This window comes from Monopterus albus, unplaced genomic scaffold (assembly GCF_001952655.1).
Source record: "Monopterus albus unplaced genomic scaffold, M_albus_1.0 scaffold41.1, whole genome shotgun sequence".
NCBI lineage: Eukaryota > Metazoa > Chordata > Actinopteri > Synbranchiformes > Synbranchidae > Monopterus > Monopterus albus.
Genome location: NW_018127921.1, coordinates 3,651,236 through 3,670,304, shown reverse-complemented (window position 1 = coordinate 3,670,304; position 19,069 = coordinate 3,651,236). Strand labels below are relative to the sequence as shown.

The 19,069-nt window shown below is 41.8% G+C and overlaps 1 protein-coding gene across 1 annotated transcript in view; it reads left to right on the top strand.

The window, feature by feature from the left end:
- The window catches only part of wnk1b (WNK lysine deficient protein kinase 1b), a 100,360-nt gene extending 81,297 nt beyond the window's left edge, over window positions 1-19,063 (top strand). The window contains 24 exon segments of the mRNA XM_020599626.1: window positions 225-295; window positions 469-622; window positions 809-925; window positions 1,247-1,357; window positions 1,609-1,660; window positions 1,799-1,939; window positions 3,329-4,265; window positions 4,579-4,757; window positions 4,760-4,939; window positions 5,058-5,104; window positions 5,348-5,404; window positions 7,040-7,123; window positions 7,230-7,266; window positions 7,381-7,463; window positions 7,706-7,978; window positions 8,162-8,433; window positions 9,181-9,256; window positions 9,358-9,487; window positions 11,113-11,310; window positions 11,785-11,877; window positions 13,638-13,679; window positions 15,217-15,389; window positions 16,113-16,169; window positions 16,312-19,063. Coding sequence (XP_020455282.1) covers window positions 225-295; window positions 469-622; window positions 809-925; window positions 1,247-1,357; window positions 1,609-1,660; window positions 1,799-1,939; window positions 3,329-4,265; window positions 4,579-4,757; window positions 4,760-4,939; window positions 5,058-5,104; window positions 5,348-5,404; window positions 7,040-7,123; window positions 7,230-7,266; window positions 7,381-7,463; window positions 7,706-7,978; window positions 8,162-8,433; window positions 9,181-9,256; window positions 9,358-9,487; window positions 11,113-11,310; window positions 11,785-11,877; window positions 13,638-13,679; window positions 15,217-15,389; window positions 16,113-16,169; window positions 16,312-16,749 — 4,002 coding nt within the window. The 3' untranslated portion in view covers window positions 16,750-19,063.
- Window positions 19,064-19,069: the final 6 nt, after the last annotated feature.

Sequence of the window (19,069 nt, the reverse complement as noted above, 5' to 3'; positions counted from 1 at the left end):
ATCTGTGTTCATACATGCCTACTTGTCTGTATTTCTATGGTTTTATGCACAAAATTAATGGGTCTTAATTTGCTCTTTAATTTGTTGTTTTTTTTATTGTTCTTTGGCCCAATTTTGTTTTGCTCCAAGTTTGTGCTATATATATTTCAATTCATTTGAGTCCTCATTAAAATCATAAAGGCACTGCTTGCAATCTAAGGGGTTTTCTTTCTTATGTGTCTCAGTCTGCCTCTCAGCCTTCAGAGCTGTCCCAGTCCCAACTCCAGCCACCTCAAGTTCTCTCATCCATAGAGAGGTAACAAATCCATGCGCAAACTCGCACACACACCAAATATTTATGCTGCTGCTGCAACAGTCCTCAAACAAAAGGAAATATTCTTCATCACATTTAATATTTATGATGCATTTTCTCACTCGGTGTCCATTTCTCTTATTACATTTGGCTTCCATCTCTCCTCTGTACCTCAGTGGCCACTCTGAGGCTTCAGGTTTGAGTGATGGTAACGAGGGAGGAGGGGGAGGCCGTCATGAAGGGCGCTCTACCAAGCGACATCAGAGGCGTTCTGTACGAAGTCGATCACACCATGAAAAGATCTCCAAGGCGAAGCTCAATGTTCTCAACGTAATAGCACTTCCCATAAAACCTATAAAATCATAATTAAAAAAATAATGTTTTGTTTTTTTTTTTTTAATATTGTGCCCACTGCCAGTGTTTACTGGAGTCATGGGTTCTAATAAAAGCAATTTTGTAATTGTATTCTCTTTCTGTGTTTTTTTGTTCTCTGTGTGCTGGCGTGTACTTGTGTAGATCTCTAGTAGAGGAGACAGAGTGGCAGAGTGTCAGCTTGAGACCCACAACAGAAAGATGGTGACCTTCAGGTTTGACCTGGATGGAGACAACCCTGAGGAGATCGCCCAGATCATGGTACACACACTGTTCTCTGCTAGGCTCTTGAGTCATTTCCTCTCTCACCTATCTTCTGTATTAGGCTGAAATATGCTTCACAGGCCAGTTTGCATCTTGTTCTTTGTCATGTGAAACCAGTGAAGTACAGATAATTGCTTTGCTCTTGCACTTTTATGGAGAGACATCACCACCTCCCACACAAAGAGGAATGATGGGATTTGAATGGCACCTTTGTGGCCACACCCTGGCAGGGGAAGCATAAACAAGGCACACACATACATCTGAATTTGATTTTTTTTTTTTTTTTGTGTGTGTGTGTGTGTGTGTGTGTGTGTCCAGGTGCAGAGTGAGTTTATCCTGGAAAGTGAGAGGGAATCATTTATTGAACAGGTCAGAGAGGTGATAGAGAACGCTGATGCTAAAGGCCTGGAGAGAGACACAAGCAGCCAGGTAAACACAGTGCTAAGTCTCGAGTTCGAAGGTTGCTGATGCACGGTTGCAGTTAGTGATTGATTTTAAAAATAAGATACCTGCTTTTGAAGTGAAAATTATAGTGAAAAGGTTTATGTAGTGTGGGCATATAATCTATATATACACTTTGCAGTATACACTCAGACCAGAACATTAAAATAATAATCATGTGCACCTATGGTTTTGCCACCACATTTAATTTTTCAGCTTGTTGTCTTATTGGTCTACAGATGACAGGTGACAAGGAGCAGCAGGATCCTGCTATATTTGTCCCTATGCCAGGTAAAAAAAAATAAGTTACGTAATCATAATGTCATATGTTAAAATTTTTTGTAGATGAACTGCTTTAGAGAATAGTATTGTTATTCTCTAAGAGATTTTAAAAAACAATGCTGTCAATCACTAATCCTTCCTTCCCAGACATCCCTGCTAGTGCAACAGCACAAGTGGTCCATTCAGCAGGTCGGAGGTTCATCGTCAGCCCCGTACCTGAAGCCAGGCTGAAGGAACAAATGTTTCCCACCTGTCCGTCTCCAGCCCCTGCACCTCTTGTTGAAACAGGTAAGGACTGCATGTGTGTATGACCTTTTAAAGGTCAGCAAACAGTTGAGTTGTTTTATTTCTTATTATGTACAGGTATGTTCACAGCATATATGTTAATTTGACCACTCATGTTCCTTGCCTTTTTGCACTCCTGGATCTGAGGCTGATGAAAAAAATGTTCTCATAACTTTTAAATACGTTATTATTAGGATGGCCAAAATGAAGTTTCAGTTTCAAACACACCTAAAATTCACACTGACAATGTACCACAAGTACACACTTTAGCTGTAATGCTTTTAGATGAAGTTGCCAAATGTTTGTCCAAACACAATAACACAATAACATGCTTTTATTTATTTTGATACGATAGGATGTTCTGGTAGAAGACAAAAATATAAATATCAGTGTCCAGCCTTCTATTGGATAGTGTCAAAATATATTTAAACATACCTGCATTACACAATATTCATGTGTTATTGTTAGACAAATGTATAAAACACAATATAAATCAGTGGTTCCTAGTTTTAGTGGCATGTAGGAACGGTATTGAACTGTCTTCCTTTCTCCACAGTCTGAACTCAGCACATGCTGAAGCCTGTCCAATTATTAAACATTAATATGTAGATATCCAAAAAACATCCTAAATTACCACCACAGAAAGTTACCCACAGAACATTAGTCATGATTTTGTAGTGCATGTCCCTCAAATTCTCTGTGTTACAGTTCGAGACAATGGTATTTGATTTGTTTTACAAAGTAGAGACATGTCTACACTGTTGTGTCATTGGTCTTATGAAGTGGTGGACAGCAACTAATTCCATTTACTTATAGCTTTGAGGTATTTGTACTTTACCTGATTTATTTCCATTTTATACAACTTAACATTTCTGCTCCACTTACTTGACAACTGTATTTACTAATTACTTTGCAAATGAATGGCGCTGCCCGCTTGCAGGTATTTTCAATACCCTGTCTGATTAGACCTCTAAGCAGGTGTAAGTTGGTTGCAGCTATGCTGGGAATTATGTGATTTCACCAAAGGTCTCACAGTGACAAGGATGGACTTTGTGGCTTAAAACATCCATCCATTGTCAATACCACTTATCCTGAAGAGGGTCACGGAGGGGCTGGAGCCATTCCTAGCTGACATTGGGAGAGAGGCACGGTACACCCTGGATAGTCTATCACAGGGCTGACACCTGGAGACAGACAACTACACACACACACTCAGTCCTAGAAAGCTGGAGTACCCTGAGAGAGTACACAGGGAGAACTGCAAACTCCGCACATAAAGGCACTGGGACAACCGGGGCCTGAACCAGGAGCCTTTTTGCTGTGAGGTGACAGCGCTAACCACTGTACCACCATGCCACCCTCACTTAAACCAGTGTTTCTGTTTTCTTCCAGTTCCTTCGACTTCAATTCCACCAAAGACTCCAGGCCAAGGTTTGGTGTTGTCCCACTCTGCAGGAGTGGTCAGCTTGCAACAAGCCTTCTCTGAGCTCAAGCAGAACCAGAATCAGTTTGATCCAGGACCCAGCACCGCCCCAGCCTCCATCCACTCAACCCATCCTCTTCTGCAGCCTGCAGCTGTGTCTGCCCCTTCACAGTCTTGCACAGTCACTACTGCTGTTGATGCTACTGTTGGGCTCGTTCCTTCTAATTTAAACCAGGAACAGGAGCAGGTCTTGGATACCTCTCTTCCCCCTGCTTCTTCAACCTCCTCTCCTTCCTCTGTGCCTGCTGTCGGTCTTAGCCCTCCTTGTTCGTCCTCTAATACTTCAACTGAAGTGAAGCAGGCTGTCTTTCAGTCACAGGTACTGTCACAGCCAGGGATGCAATCCCAGGCACAGGTGCAGGTCCAGATCCTGGGGCAAGCACAGATTCAGCCCCAGGCTTTTACCCTGCCTCAGTCCCAAACTGTTTCTGCTGTCACTGCTACTTCAGTACCTCCAACCGTGCCACCTGCAAGTGTTTCCAACATACCCCCAACAGCGCTCGGCTCCCCTCCTCTTGCCGAGACTGTTCCCCGCGTATCCTCCCCTCCCTCCTCCATTCTTGCAGCCAGTGAAGTCCTCTGTGATCATACGTCAGTCTCTTTCACCTCCTCCTCCACACCTCCACTGTCCTCCTCTGTCATCCCTACTACTGCCATCCCAGGCCCCCAGCTTGCTACCTCTGCTGCCTTCCATCCTATCCCCCCTCTATCCTCCTCCTCCACTGTGGGGCTCCAGCCAGTGACCACAAATGTCTCATCTGTACAGTCGACCTTGGTCCACAGCCAGCCGCAGACAGAGACCCTGCCCGGGCAGACGCACGTGTACTGTGGGGAGTGTGATGCCAGGTGAGAGCTAGCCAGTGTGTCTTTATTTAATCTCTTATTAGCAAAATTTGAATCCAAATGTGAAGTCCTTTGTTTACATTGCCAAACCTCTGTCATACAAATCTGATCTGACCACACCCACAGTCTTGATAATGCTAATTATCAGAATGTTTAAGTGTTAATTATTTAATAAATACTGCTTAAGGATGTTATTCTTCAATCTTTCACTTGACTAGAACATAACTAGAAATAAGCTTTACTTAAGATTTTAAAACAGGTTTTCAGGGGCTTTAAGTTATTTAGTGAGCAAAACATTCATCAATGTTTTTGTTAGGTCTGAGGCATCTGCTGAGACCCAAGGCAAACCAGATGACATCCAAGCTCTGGAGATGAAGCTGCGGTCTCTCTTCATGGACCTCAGTACAGGTGTGCCCTCCACCCAGGGCGACATCTTAGCTGCCGATTCTTTCTCTGGAGCCTCTGTGGCAGGTACCTCATCCCCATTGGGCCCTCTGTGGCAGGGACCTCATCCCCATTGGGCCCCGGCTCTACCTCCACCACATCTGTTACCACAGCTGGCTCCAGCCTGCCAGCCAATGCTCCTCAGCCCCCCTCCAGCCTAGCTCTAGGATCACTGGGTTCACCCACTCCAATCCAGGGCCCTGGGACGCCTGTCTCCACCCCTGCACAGACTGGTAAGTAGAATAATATGCTGATGTGTTTCTACATGTGTACTTGTATTAGTTTGTGTGTTTTTTATAATGTTGCTTTCTAACTTTATGATTTTAATTTCTACTGTCATCTCTGCCTCAGCCTTTGGCCAGGCCACTCCATCTAAACCCCCCTTATCCAGGTTACCGGTGAGTGATACGGCTTGGGATTACATGGAAATATTAGTTAGTTTAGATCTAATTAAACAATTCATTATATTATTATATCTTTAATTAATTATGTAGTCAGAGGGCACATGTTTTTTAGGTGAAACTGCCAAGCTAATTTACACTATTACACTTACACAACATTCTCCCCAGTAACCTATACAAACCTTTTTTTTCTCATTTCTCCCACTCTGTCTTTCATCACCTCTCTTTATGTGGGATTAGGCCAGTTCTCCTCCTTCAGAACTCCCGCCATCCTTCACTGGACCTTGTCTAATACAGGTGTTTTTTTGTGCTCATCTTTAAGAGTGCAGTCTCAATTGCAGTGTATTCACACTGAGCTTACTGTGTGCGAATTTTTCCCTTTTTTGTTATCTGTATTTAATCCAATGTGTTGCTTATAAATTCTTCTTATGCTTATTTCCTTTTTGCTTGATTCAGTAAGTTTATACTACATTTCAATAATTTAATACTTGCTAAAATATACAACACAACCTGAAAAAGGGGACTTGAGAGAAAAAAAACACAACTCATGCATTTCATCTCCATTATAAACCCTTCTAACTTCAAAAGACAAAAATTAAACCTTTAACGTGTAAATACACATCAGAATAATTGACTTTAAAAGGAAGAAGAAAAACATAACATCAGTACATTAGACTGTAAGTTAATTCTTATACTTAAAGTACATGCAGGGTTCAAACCTAACAAGTCTACAGATGCACTTTATCCAAAAGGAATAATGATTGAAGGTACAGGAGAGATAGTAAGATGTAGATAAACAATCAGAGAGGCAGCTGAAGGGAAAGGGTGAGAAACACCAATGGAATGAGAGAGAAACCAAGGCAGTAGTCAAGTAGGTTAAGGACCATGTACTGTACTTCAGGGCAGAGACACAGGGACGTGTCTTTCATTTCCAGAATGTTTTATTGTGCTGTCATCCGAAAATAGACCACCCATTTAACCAGAACTGCACTTTGAATAGAGAGATATGACTTGTAGCTCTTTTATGAAAAATCTGACCTGCCAAGTTGTCCACATTCATTGCTCGTCTCTTATGTAACCCTCAAGGGCAAGGACTTGGTACTGTAATTAAGATCATCCCACTGTAGTTAATGCTCACAAGGGATTTGATTTCAGTGATTCATTTTTAAATTGCGGTTAAAATGGTTCAACAATGTGCCGCCCTCGTAATGTTTCTACTTGCGAGGTGGTACTCCTGGTATAGGCTACTTGACACAAGCTCTGCATGTTCTGTATTCTGGGGTAGCTGCTAACACTAGCACTGTTTGCTCCTGCAACTATCTGTACTGTGCACAGCATTTTTTCCAGCCCTGCATAGTTAATAAGGAGGCGTGTTTGAATGCCAGCAGGAGGTGGTGCAGAACGGTCACACACTAGAACGGAGCACAGCACAGCGAGAAGTAACAGAAAACTTTCCAAAGATTGCTTTATATGGTTGACATTTATTTTAGACTCATTTGGTTGGAATCTGTGGTTTTCAACTGATGCAGCCATAAATCTCACTCTTGTATCAGTTTATTTTTCTACCCTTAACAGTTATATCGTGATATAGCAAATGTATCCAGAATCACCTATACAATAATTAAATTGATGTTTAAAGCAACTATTTTTATGCCACTGTTATACAATAGAAAACAAAAACAAATTAACTAAAGTTTTTAAGTTTAATTGCAACTTACTTGTACAACATACATTTCTAGAATAATAACATGATAAATACCTATCTACTGAAAGGCAGTAAATGATAATACTGAACTGTTGCCCAGCCCTTGTAGTTTCATGTGTGCTACTGGCTGATCTGTGCTTATGTTGCTAGTTAAGTGTTACTGACTGACCGTGTGTGTGTTTTTTATATTTGTAAGTGCATCTAAAAGTGCACCTGTCTTTCTCCAGTCCCAGCAGCCTCTCGAGGACCTGGATGCTCAGTTGAGGAGAGCACTCAGCCCAGAGACTGTTCCTGTCGGCACAAACATCCAGGTAAACACCTGTTAATGGGGCAGCTCCTTCTGACATCCTGTATATATTTTGATTATATAACACTGTTCAATACTAACCTGTTTTCTCATCTCCATGCTAACCCCAGGTGTCTCACAGTGGCCTATCTTCAGTGGGACAACAAAGTATGTACATTCTATTTACTTAACCCATAAATCTGTATATCTGTGGCTGTTGACTGTATCTGTTTTTTTTATCTGTCTGTTGTCTAACATATGCATCTGTCATTTCTTTTTCAGTTCCGTTCTCTCTGGGGGAAGAGGCAGTGTCCTCTCCTGCTCCTCCTCCTCCTGCAGAGGGAATTAAACTAGGAAGATTTCAGGTAAAAGCTCCTGCAGACAATACAGTATGTATGCTAAGGGTGGGAAGATAAATGTACACTGGATCCGAGCCATAGAAAGTCTAGTAGGAACTTTTTATTTCTGGCATGGTAGAGAACTTCATGGCAAAGACACTGAGCACAGTAAAAGAGACTGTATTGAACTGCTGTAGAGTTAAGTAATGTCTGTTTTACCTTCTTTGTTGCATTTTCCCCCTTTTCCTCTAACACTTTTTCATGCTTAGGTCTCAGTGGCTACTGAGGAGTCTCCTGTCCAGCGCCCGGCCTGCCCTGAATCTTCCTCCACCACCTCCTCAACTTCATCCTCTACCTCCTCATCCTCCAACCTCTCCAGCCCTGAGAACACGCTGCACAAGGACTCCTCATCTCTTTTGAGAGAAGGAGGAGGGCAAGGAGGAGCTACTGTGGATGGACTCCCCCAGAGAACACCAGAAACGTCTCATCACCCCTCACCCTGCCCTTCCCCTAAGCCTACCACTACCATTGGACGGTTCCAGGTATTTTCTGCTATTGTTGTTGTGCTCTAATGGGTGAGGGGTTGCAATCCTACAAGTACAGCACAAATAAAACTTGAATTTTTGTAAATCTGCAGTGACCTCTCCAAGTGTGAAAGTTCTCCTGTACATTGAAAAAAATGCAAAAACTATCCTTCACTTATACAACTCTACTCAATGCTTCAGGTCACCACCAGCCCTGAGGCCCGTGTCGGTAGATTCTCAGTCAGTTGTGCCAAGGAGCAGAGCCTCGAGTCCAGGCAGACCCCTCCCCTCGCTACCCAGGCTGCTAATGGACCCAGTGGCCCTGGGCGGATTTTGACTCCAGACTCAACACATAAAGCATCCCTGCCAAGTCTAAACAACAACTCCTTGAATAACTCCTACAACAGCAGTGACAACGACTCTGAATGTGAGGATGAAGACTTCAAAAGGGAAGTCAGCCACCTCAGAGAAAAGTAAGTTATCCCCTCTTCTCTCAAAAATCTCAGAGAACAGGTAATTCATTTGTCCTTTGAACTCTTCTTTCACGTTATGACCTCTTCTTTAGATTAAGATCAAAGATTTTTATTTTCAATTCACAATATGTGCAGGACATACAGAAAAATCGAAATACTGTTTCTCTCTCGCCTAATACTGAATGCCCATAACATTTAAGAAACTAAAATAGAATAAGAAAGTAATTAAAGTAATTAGGATAAAACTAAACAGCACAACCTAATAAGGTATCACTCAAAACCATGTACAATCAGTGACAGTAGTGAAAATAACAGGAAGATTGTCAGATCCTTGTGAGATTGAGATGCACATGGACAGCAGTGCAAACGACCAACAGCAGCAAATATGATGGTAAAAACAGTCAGCAGCAGATTTACATATAATACAACAAAAAAGGGGAATGTATTGAGTTTGTTTAATAAGGTTCACTTTGAAAAAAAAATAGATTTTGATCTCTTCTCCTCTTTCTTCTCCTTCTCTATCAAAAATATCAGGGCATTCTCTTCCTGTTTTCTTTCCTCAGCCTCAAGAATGAGGCTAACCACCCACTCTCTTTATTCACGTGTCCTTGTTCTGGTCTTTCTCTTTTTGAAAACAGAATTTCAGTGTTCACTAGAAAACTAGACACTCCCCCTCTCGCCCTCTTTATTTCTTGTACCTGTCATTATTTTGTTCCTTATTTTTTTATTCCCTCTTTCTACCACCAGGCATATACGTGAAATTCAGGAGCTCCACTCCCGGCAGAAGGAGGAAATAGACAACCTTTTCATCAGACTGGGAAAGGTAACTCACCTTGTTTACATCAGTAAAGAAACAACATTACAGTATAAGCATCATCACCTACTTTACAATGTGAAGCTGTTTTGCCCTTGGTGCTGGTGTAGAATCCTCCGACTGCAGTGCTTCCACCAGTCAATCCCCTTACTGGCAGGAGGAGACGACCAACCAAAAGCAAATCCTCTAAATCATCCAGAACCAGCTCCACACACAGCAGCAAGAGTCAGTTACAGCCAGGTATGCTATATACACACACACAGTATATATATATATATACACAGTATATATGGGGCGACTTTGGTTCAGTGGGTATAGCAAATGTCTCCCAACCGGAAGGTTGGAGGTTCAAATCACTGTACCTGCAGTCGACATGTCAAAGTATCCTTGGGCAAGGCACTGAATCCCCTGGTTGCCCCCAGTGGTTAGAGCTATCAGTGTGAGTTGGTGCCGCAGATGGCTACTTCGGTTCTGTACCAGAAACAGATTCCTTGTGTGTGTGTGTGTGTAACATGCTTGGCCAAATAAAGGTGATTATCCTTATTATTATCTCTAAAACTATCAAGCCATGCAGATACTTTTGTTCCATGTCATTTGCTGCAGATATTAAAGAGCCCATGGTATGTTCATTTCTAGCCATTTAATATTTAATTTTGAGTACCTCTAGATTAGCTTTGCACACATCATAACTCCAAATAGTCTGTAAGTATTTAGAATGATAAAACCCAAGAGGCGTCTCCTGAAAATGAGAGGATAGTTCATGAATATGCGCAACTCCTGTTGCCAGTGTTGTGTTGAAATCTGCTTCCCCATCGAGATGCGTTTCCCCTAACATTATGCTAACCACAGCCACTGAGGGGGGGTGCTACATAAAATGGGGTTTTGAACAGGGGAAACACATCTCGACAGAGGAACAGTTTTCAGCACAAGACAGGTCAGGAAGCCAGGCATAAAGGCATAAAGCTACCTTTTCAACAGTGACAATACCTAAAATCCTACCTGACATGTTTGAGCCAGAATATGAAAGTGGACAGCATGAAGAGCAGCATTCATTCATTAGAATTTCTCCTCCTTAAACAGTGGTATATGTACTGATGAAAAGAGATTTGTAACACTCTAAACAAAGAGGGTAATTTAGAGACCCCATATTTTAACTGGTAACTATGTCTGGTAAGACATAGTTACCTCTCCAGCCTTACAACAATTCTCCACAGGAACAGCATATCAGCAGGCATGCAACATGTGTTGTTATTTTTTGCTGTTTTGTCATTGTGGGCTGCTGGCATGAGTCTAGACTATCTTGTTTAATACATGTTGAAAGCAACAGAAATGAAATTCCATTTACTTTACCAAAACCTGGATAGATTAAGCTAAAAATATCAGACACTAGAGAGAAATAATAGTGTACAGTATATATTTTTTGTAATTTGGTTGACCTGGCCCTTTTAACTCTTCACCTCTTAGCAGTAATGTATCACCAAAATATTTACCTTGACTAAGTCCACTACAGCCAACATCATCATAAACTTTTATCCTAACATTACACCATTTCCGTGTTTATGCATCTATGTGCACATATGTACGTGTTGTGTGCGTGTTTATCTGCTTGGTACATATGCATGTGGGTGTACACTGGAGCAGGCTCAGAGCTTGAAGATTTCTGACTGCTTTCCCCGGTTTATTTTCTATATGTGGTGCTGTGTATAAATGTCTGGACTAATGGGTGGCTTAATGTATGTGTCCATTATCTACATGTATATGTGTGTGTGTGTGTGTGTGTGTGTGTGTTTTATATGCGCCCCTGCACTCTGTGGTGTGCCGTTTCTGCCCTGTCCTCTCCTGCCCACGTCTCTTGCTACCTCCAGGCAGCACTTTATCCGCCCAGAGCGTCCCAACCTTGTACCCCGGCCAGCTGGCTCTGTTAGCCCCAGGAGGGTTAGCCAATTCAGGCAGCAGCACTGTACTCCAACCGCTCAAACCTTCTCCCTCCAGCGACAACCTGTGTTCAGCCTACACCAGCGAGGCAGCACTGTCTGTGCCAAGCCTGTGTGCTCCCACCCCAGGTATGCAGGCCTCATCAGCTCCTTCACAACTCAACAATGCTTAGGGAAAAGTTGAATTAACACAAATGCTGAGCTTAAAGAGGTCCTTGTGCTCTTTGCATATAGATAAAGACAAATGCATGCAGTTGGCTTGTCTTCAATCTCTCACAGCAAAACACTCCTTACCTCTTAGTCTGTCTTTCTTGGTCTAATATTCTCTCTGTTTCAGTGTAAAGCATTGCGATGGCTAACTGACTGTTAAATCCTTTCTGTGTATCCTTCATTTGTTTCATTCCATCCCTCGCATCTATTTCCCTTTTGTCTTCCTCTGGTATCTTTTTCCTTTTTCTTTCTTCTGTCTTTTTGTTGATCTCTCATCATGTTCTCTCCTTTTATCTTCTTCGCCTCTCTACATCTCTCTCCTCTTTTCTGGAACTCTTTTCCATTTCCTTCTCCTTTCTGTCCTCCTTTCCCTTCCCTCCTCCCTCTCTTCAGGCTGTGTAAAGTTCAGCTGGGGTTCGGAGCGTTTGGCCTTCAAGCCAGGTGGCAGGAGGACGCGCTTTTTCAGTACGCCCTGCTTGGCTCTTTGTGTGTAAAGCTTTGATTTCTTTGCTTGACTCTTTTATCAGTCATCTTTACATATTTTTATTGAAATTTTTTACTCCTATATCCATCAAGTCACGGTCATCATGTCTTCTCATGGGTTTTCTTCTTTGATGGAGGAAGACCCTCTGCTTCTGATATCACCAGTATCCTGCAGAAATTGGATGAATCAAAAACGTCATCTTTTTAGGAATTGGTGGAAAAACATTCATACTTTTTCTTGCTTAAATCGGATTCTTTAAGCTAGGCTTGGTGGATAATTTGAGGTTTCCGTTCTTGTCATTAGCTTTTTAGACGCCAAGTGAACCAGCCAAGGCAGCTACTGTGATCCTGTGACATAAAGTTTCTTCAAAATGTGCAGTAGTAGTGACAGGTTGATTTGGTGAGGCGCATGGTTACTAGTGGTTATAGCAGAGTGCAGTTTAATATCACAGGAACCAGTTATTGAGCAGCTGCTTTGTCACAGATGCAATAGAACAGCAGCTGTCTCTTTACAGTGTAACCAAACAAACCCACATTACTTTAATGAAGACTACGGTCAATATTGAGCCATGAGTAATCTGATGTCACATGGCACAAGTGGCTTTCCACACAGCACTCTCTGTGAAAACAAGACAAGGAAAGACAAGTTGAGACCTGATGACCTGAGAGATTTGTCTCCTAATATTTTATTAGGAAATGTATTATTTATCTTCAGCTTTATTATCTGAGCACAGTTTTGTTCAAATACTGTGAATCAGTCCTTACAGTTTTTTGTAATGAGTAAATAGTTTTTTAAAACCATATAATCATAATATGTAGTGTTGGTGAAATGGTTTGTGCTTTATGAAGGGATGTTAGTGAATGCTTCTGAATCCTCTGCAGCTCAAACCCTTTCTCTCCCTTTCTTCGTTCCCTACCATACTCACCCCCCCACCCGCCACTGTACCATCAGAAGGGGAGAGAGAGACAGACCTGGGTCTCAGTTGTCTGAGCGTGTTCTTGTTTGCAAGCCAGTGGCTTGAGAAGGAAAGCACATAACACTGATGTAAAATCCATGTTGATGATCTTTGATATTAGCCTGATTATCTGAATTGCATACATATATATAAATATGTCTTATGTTGGACCCAGTTCTGGTACAGCCCTGTGAGCTGTAGAGGGGAGTAAGAATCACTTCAGAGCCAGGTTCTGGTTACCCAAAAGCATCTTAAAGCCATGGTGCACAGTCAAGGTTTTGAGGCAGTGTGTAATGACAACAGTCGATGGTGGTTTAGCATCACTGTTGACAGGAAAGCAAAGCTGAGTTTATCTTATTACAAAGCTTGTTTCTGCTACAATAACTGTCAACTAAACAGGCTTGAGGGTGGTGTCTGCACTTCCTCAGAAGGTTGCCCACATATTGTGGTCTTGTTAAAGAGAGCACCTTTACCCAGTTGTTCATGTGTGTAGAGATGGCAGCCCTGTGCCTTGGCATCTGTGCTCTGCGTTTCTCACTGTGCAGCATACAAATCACACACCTGATACATCATCACACATGTTCTTGAAAATAAGTCTGAAATACATCTCTACATTGGAAACATCTCCTGTTGGCTTTGGTTTCACTGTGCACTGTGTGACAGGTAGTGATCTGTGTTAAGATGTTTTTGGGCAACTTGACCTCAAAGTGTTGTTTGACTACTTTATGCAGTGTGTGTGGTTGTTGTGGGCGGGGTTTAACTCTGACTCTCTCCCAATCCTCCAAATGTTGTCCTCCGGCTGCACAGGGAAGATGGTGAAAAAAGTCTGCCCCTGCAACCAGCTCTGTAGTAACTATCTCTCTTTTTTCTTTCCTCCCTCCCTCCATCCACCCCCCCTCCTCTATCCTGGCACTTGCTCTCCCATGCTTCCTCCTGCCCTCTGATGCCTTGTAGATTTAAACACTGACAGATTTTTGATCAGGTCATTTCAGTTATTTCAGCTAGTTTGTCCTGAAAGTTTCAGATTTAACATTTTCCTGAAGATGCTTCTGATAATAACTCGTTAGAGAAAGGCCAGTTTAAGTGACTGAATTGACCAACCATCACAGATTCAGCCTGACAGTGCATGCACCTGCAAACTCTCAACAAACATGTTTGAGCCAAAATTAACTCATCTGAACAGCTGTTTGCCACTCTTCCCTCCTTTCCTGTCCCCCTTCTTCATGGCTTGTGGTCTGGACTATATTGCCCAGAGTTCTGTTCTGCTGCAGTCACTCATGACTCAGCATCTCCTCATTTTTATTTTCTTCCATTTTATTTAGCATGACACAACAGTTCGTCAGACCAGCTGTGTGATTAGTTGTGCATTGACCGATCCCTGCATTTTCTATCTTTTCTTATGTAAAATCTCAGATCAAATATAGTATATTTCATAGCCAAGCTCATTTTGTCAGCATGGCTTTGGGTTCTATTTGTCTGCAAAGAAAATGCATCAGCTCCTTGTAATTATAGTCTGAATTTGAGGTACCTTATCAATCATGTTATCTGCTTTCATTGGCCGGAATGATATGATTAAACAGTATGTTATTGAAAAATGTACATGCATATTGTCTGCAGTAATAGGGATATACAGTAGATATGACTGAAGTGAAACCTTTCATTCTTAAATTCTGAAACACAACACAACTATTTAGACAATCTAAATAGTGAGTGCAGTGTCGTATAGCGAAAAGCTGAGGTATTATATCATGCTCCCCCTTAAATCTGACAGTGTATAGTAATTTAGTTTCTGACTTTGGCAAAGAGGCACCAACATGATGGTACTGATATTGTATAATCTAATAATATCTGTTTAGTTTTTAACAGACGTGTTACACATTGTAGCACCGTGGCCAGTTTGCAGTGCATGCTTTTTATGTAGTGAATTCGCTAGGATGAATTTGATGCTGTGGGTTGGCAAAGAGCAAACTATTTGCTGCTGTTATTGAGTTTTGAGTGCCATCTGATGGCCAGAACATGAACTGCAAGTCCAGCGGACTGGCTCAACATCACTTCTGTTGTGTAGGAAGATCATGTATGAATGTTTCTGGGCATGTCAGCTTTACAGATTGCCCAGTTAATCACTAATCTGTTACTATCTTATATATGAAATAAATATATTGATGTGTTCAGCTCTAGTATCACAGTTTCTCTTGCTTCTGTTTATCATGACTTCTGTCATTAAAACTAATTCTGTGACCACGTCGACATGCTGACCTGCCCTAAATTAAACTATGACCTGATCAGCAACAGTCATTATCGTAGTCAAGACCAGACCTATATTCATTTAACATTAATTTCTTCTGACATGATTTACTCTTCTCCTTGACTGTCTCTCTCCTCACAGGGACTAATAGCACCAACACAGTGAGTGGTTCAGGCGGATTGAGTCAGAGCCAGGGAGGTTCTCAGTGTCTGCCCCACAGCATGTCAGCCCCCCACCAGAGAAAAGGAACTTTCACTGATGACCTCCACAAACTGGTGGATAACTGGGCCAGAGATGCGATGAACCTCTCACAGGTTTACTATTGTTTTATGATTAATGCAGGCAGAAGTTGTTTGGATAGAGAAAATGTTTCTTCTACCAAGTCTCACCATCTCCTGTATGGAGTTTTCTGATGAGAAGAAAAATACAGAAAAGAAAAAATCAAAATAGTAGTTTGTTAAAAGCTAAAGTGATTGGTGGGGTAAACAGAGATCAGCCAAAACCTATTGGCATGGGATGATTCAAAGACACTGAGTGTTTACATCGCCAGAAGCTTTTTTCCAGTTGAACATTACCTGATGTTGACCCCAGTTGATTTGTTGTTTTGTCTGGTGATGCAGCAATAGCAGCTGTGATTTTTTTATTGTTTTCATAATTACAGCACTGAACCAGTTAACCAATAAATCCATAAGTAAATAAAATTGAATAAAACATTTCTGATAGTTGTTTAAGTAATTTTTAGGTAAAAAAGTCATAGTATGAAATCATTCATTAGAGATTATAGTAATTTGCCACGGTACTGCAGTACTAATGTAGCAACAGATGACTGCCATCTCCATTTTGTCAGTACTAGGAATTTTGTCTCCAGGCTGCTTCTAAAAAGCATATTGCATTTTGTTTAGCCATACACTGTGTATAGGTTTTAGTCTTAACAGATTCTTAACAATTAGAAAAGAGCAGTTTGATGTGATGAATTATTGTGTTCAATAGGTTTGTACAAAGGTGAGGTAACTGAAGTAAACATGACACTTTTTCAGGGTAAGAGGAGTGCCAAACAGCTGCAGCAGGCCCCAGCGCAGGGACACAGCTATGAGGTTAATCTAAAAACACACCACATGCACTCACAAGTTGCATGCATACTATTAAAAAAATTGAGATATATGGTTCTTAAATCTTTAGCACATATAGTTGATATTAGGCACCTGATCACCTTAAAGATCTGATTTGCTCTTCCAGGTTATCCAATCAGCAAGTCTGGGCAGAAAGTACTCAGCTCCCAGCCAGCTGTGTCCCAACAGCATTGGAGGCTCCACCCACCTTTCCACAAACCCAACCACTGCTTCCTCTCTGGCTGTTCGCAAGAGCTCCCTTTCCCACCCCCCTGCCTCCTCCACTCCATCCCAGCTCCAACCCCAACCTCCCCAGTTTATCCACTACAGCCCCAATGCTACCTACAGTGCACAGTGGGTTGGTCCAGCTCAAGGGCTGTCAACACCACATCAGGTTCTAGCACAGCCTGGGACTCTGCTGGTCAGCACCTCCCAGCCCCTGGGCCCTTACCCCACCCCACAGGGTCAGATTCCTGGGCAGGGACCACTTCAGGCTTTTCATCTGACCAACACTCTGCAGAAGTCGGTCAGCAACCTAGGTGGACCCAATTTGAGGACAACGTAGGGCTGGCGATGAGGGCTAGTTTGAATCAACTGGACTGAGCTGATGGGGAGCACAGTGTTATTAGCTGGAGAGGACTGAAGAACTGGTATGGAGAGCGGGGGAGTTACAGATGTTAGAAGCTGACCTGTCCAAGAGGAGAAAAAAAAATAAATGAAGAGAACAAATCAGGAAAGACAAATTACAAATTCAATCTGACCATCTCCCCTCAGCTTTCATCCATGTGTGTGAGAAGCTGTCCCAGACATAAATGCACCCACACAATCTCCCTGTCTGCTGTGTTTGACTATGAGTGCAATGTTAAAAGGCCAAAGAGGTTCTGGCAGTTGGATTGGTGTTAGTAACTGTATGTGTATGAGGTTGTCATGGCTCCATCACACTTGTTCCATTCATGCTCTAAATTGAGTGAACAAGCTTGTACAGTACGTGACAGGGCTCATTGTGTTTGGAAGATATTGTATCAAGTTAAAGGGGAGGAATGTGGAGGCCAGGCAGCTGCAAAATCCTGCTTTAGCTCTTCTGTCCACACAGTACCTCTTAATTACTTCTCATTGAGATTTGTGTGGGAAGAGTTGGTTGCTGCCTCTGCTGTTTGTGTGTATCCAGTCTTTGAAGCATGAAAAGCTTCCGAATCTCAGACTTAGTATTAACAATTTCTCACGCTGTCAAGGCAGACAGAAATATGCAGCAATGCAGCTGTCCCACTAAATTTAAAGAGGAAACTGATGGACACGGGAGGAACATGGCTGGCCAGCACATTGCTTAGTGTTCAGTGTCAACATCAATCAATGCACAAGAGGTTATTTCACTCTGAAGTCAGTAGCAGTGGTCGCAGTTTGCATCCCTAAACTTACCGACTACAAGGAAGGATGCAGATAAAAGCTTTGAGATTAGTTGAGACAAGAAAAGAGGAGATGTTTAGAAAAGCATCTGAGGTTGTCTTTATTTAGTCGGTTCGAAAGAGGGTTTTCTTCGGTATTCAGGAGCTGGATTTTTTACTTGACCCTTACAAGCACAAATATCAAGAACAGATCAAACAAACACACAGTGAGAAAAAGTGTAGTCCAGCATCAGGTGGTTATGGCTTGTCAACTTGAAAAAGGTTGTGACTCCTCTGTTACCTCCCTCATTCTGACAAAGCTTTGAAACCGAGATGGAAGAAAGAAAGTAGATGGAGGAGGAGAGGAGGAAGAGCATGTTTGTGTTGACAGTCAGGCACCTCCTCGGTTTCCTGTTCCCCTGCTCACTTCAGGAACGTACATTGACAGAATACTGAACAGATGCTTCTGCACACTGCACTTCTTTCACCTCTCTGTTGTCAATTTGAAGCAATAAAAGCAGAACCCTTTTAGAGGAAAACAAGCCCAAACATGAGATTAGTCAGCTTGAAAATGTGGCCTTGCTATCCAGAATATCAGAGTCCCTGTACAGTTTGTGTCTGTTTCTTTTTTAGAATGTCAGCTATGATGATTCCGTTTTGTTTAATTTTGGTTTTGTGGGTTTATTTTGCTTGCTGGCTTTAGCTAACAATCTGAAACACACAGAGAATGCATGAGACACTCATAGACAGACACATTTGCATACACACACATGCACAGATTCATGTAAATACACACACAACGGTGGAGGCGTAGCAGCAGTTGAAGTGAAATAGCCTTGTAGACTAATGCCTTTTCATAGTGTCATCATTAGGCTGGTTTCAGCATTTGGGCTGAAATGATGGCAATGTACATAATTTACATCATTCTTGTTGTTTATGATTATTATACTATTTAAAAAATCAAAAACAAAAATGTGTTCTGTCGATGGACCTGTTACACATTCACATCGATGTACGATGTGGAAACACTGTGATTGTTGTTGTTTAATATTAGCAGATGTTGTTGGACAACATTAGTTTTAGGGTGAAATGTCACAAATTAAACAGCAAACGCATACAGAGAAACTGTTCACTTTCAATTCACAAATGGATTTTCATCAAAATATCAAAATTTAAAACCCCTCTTTTTCAGTAAACATCCTTGCAGCCATTGCTTATGGATATCCTTCAAAACAAATGCCTTATACCAATGAATCAACTGCAGCTTCAGTTCATCTTTATAACTGATTGAATTGAAAGTGGAAACTGACCTCCCAGCCTGATTATAAAGTGAGACCGGAGTGAACGGCTGGATAACTGATATTTAGTTAATAAAGTAATGCTAGCTATGTTTTTTTCTTATTACAGAACTTATATATCAGACACTTTAATAACTCTCCTCTTCCCTTTCTCCCCTGGTTTTGCTAGATGAATGTGAATGTATAAACCATTGGTGTCCATTTT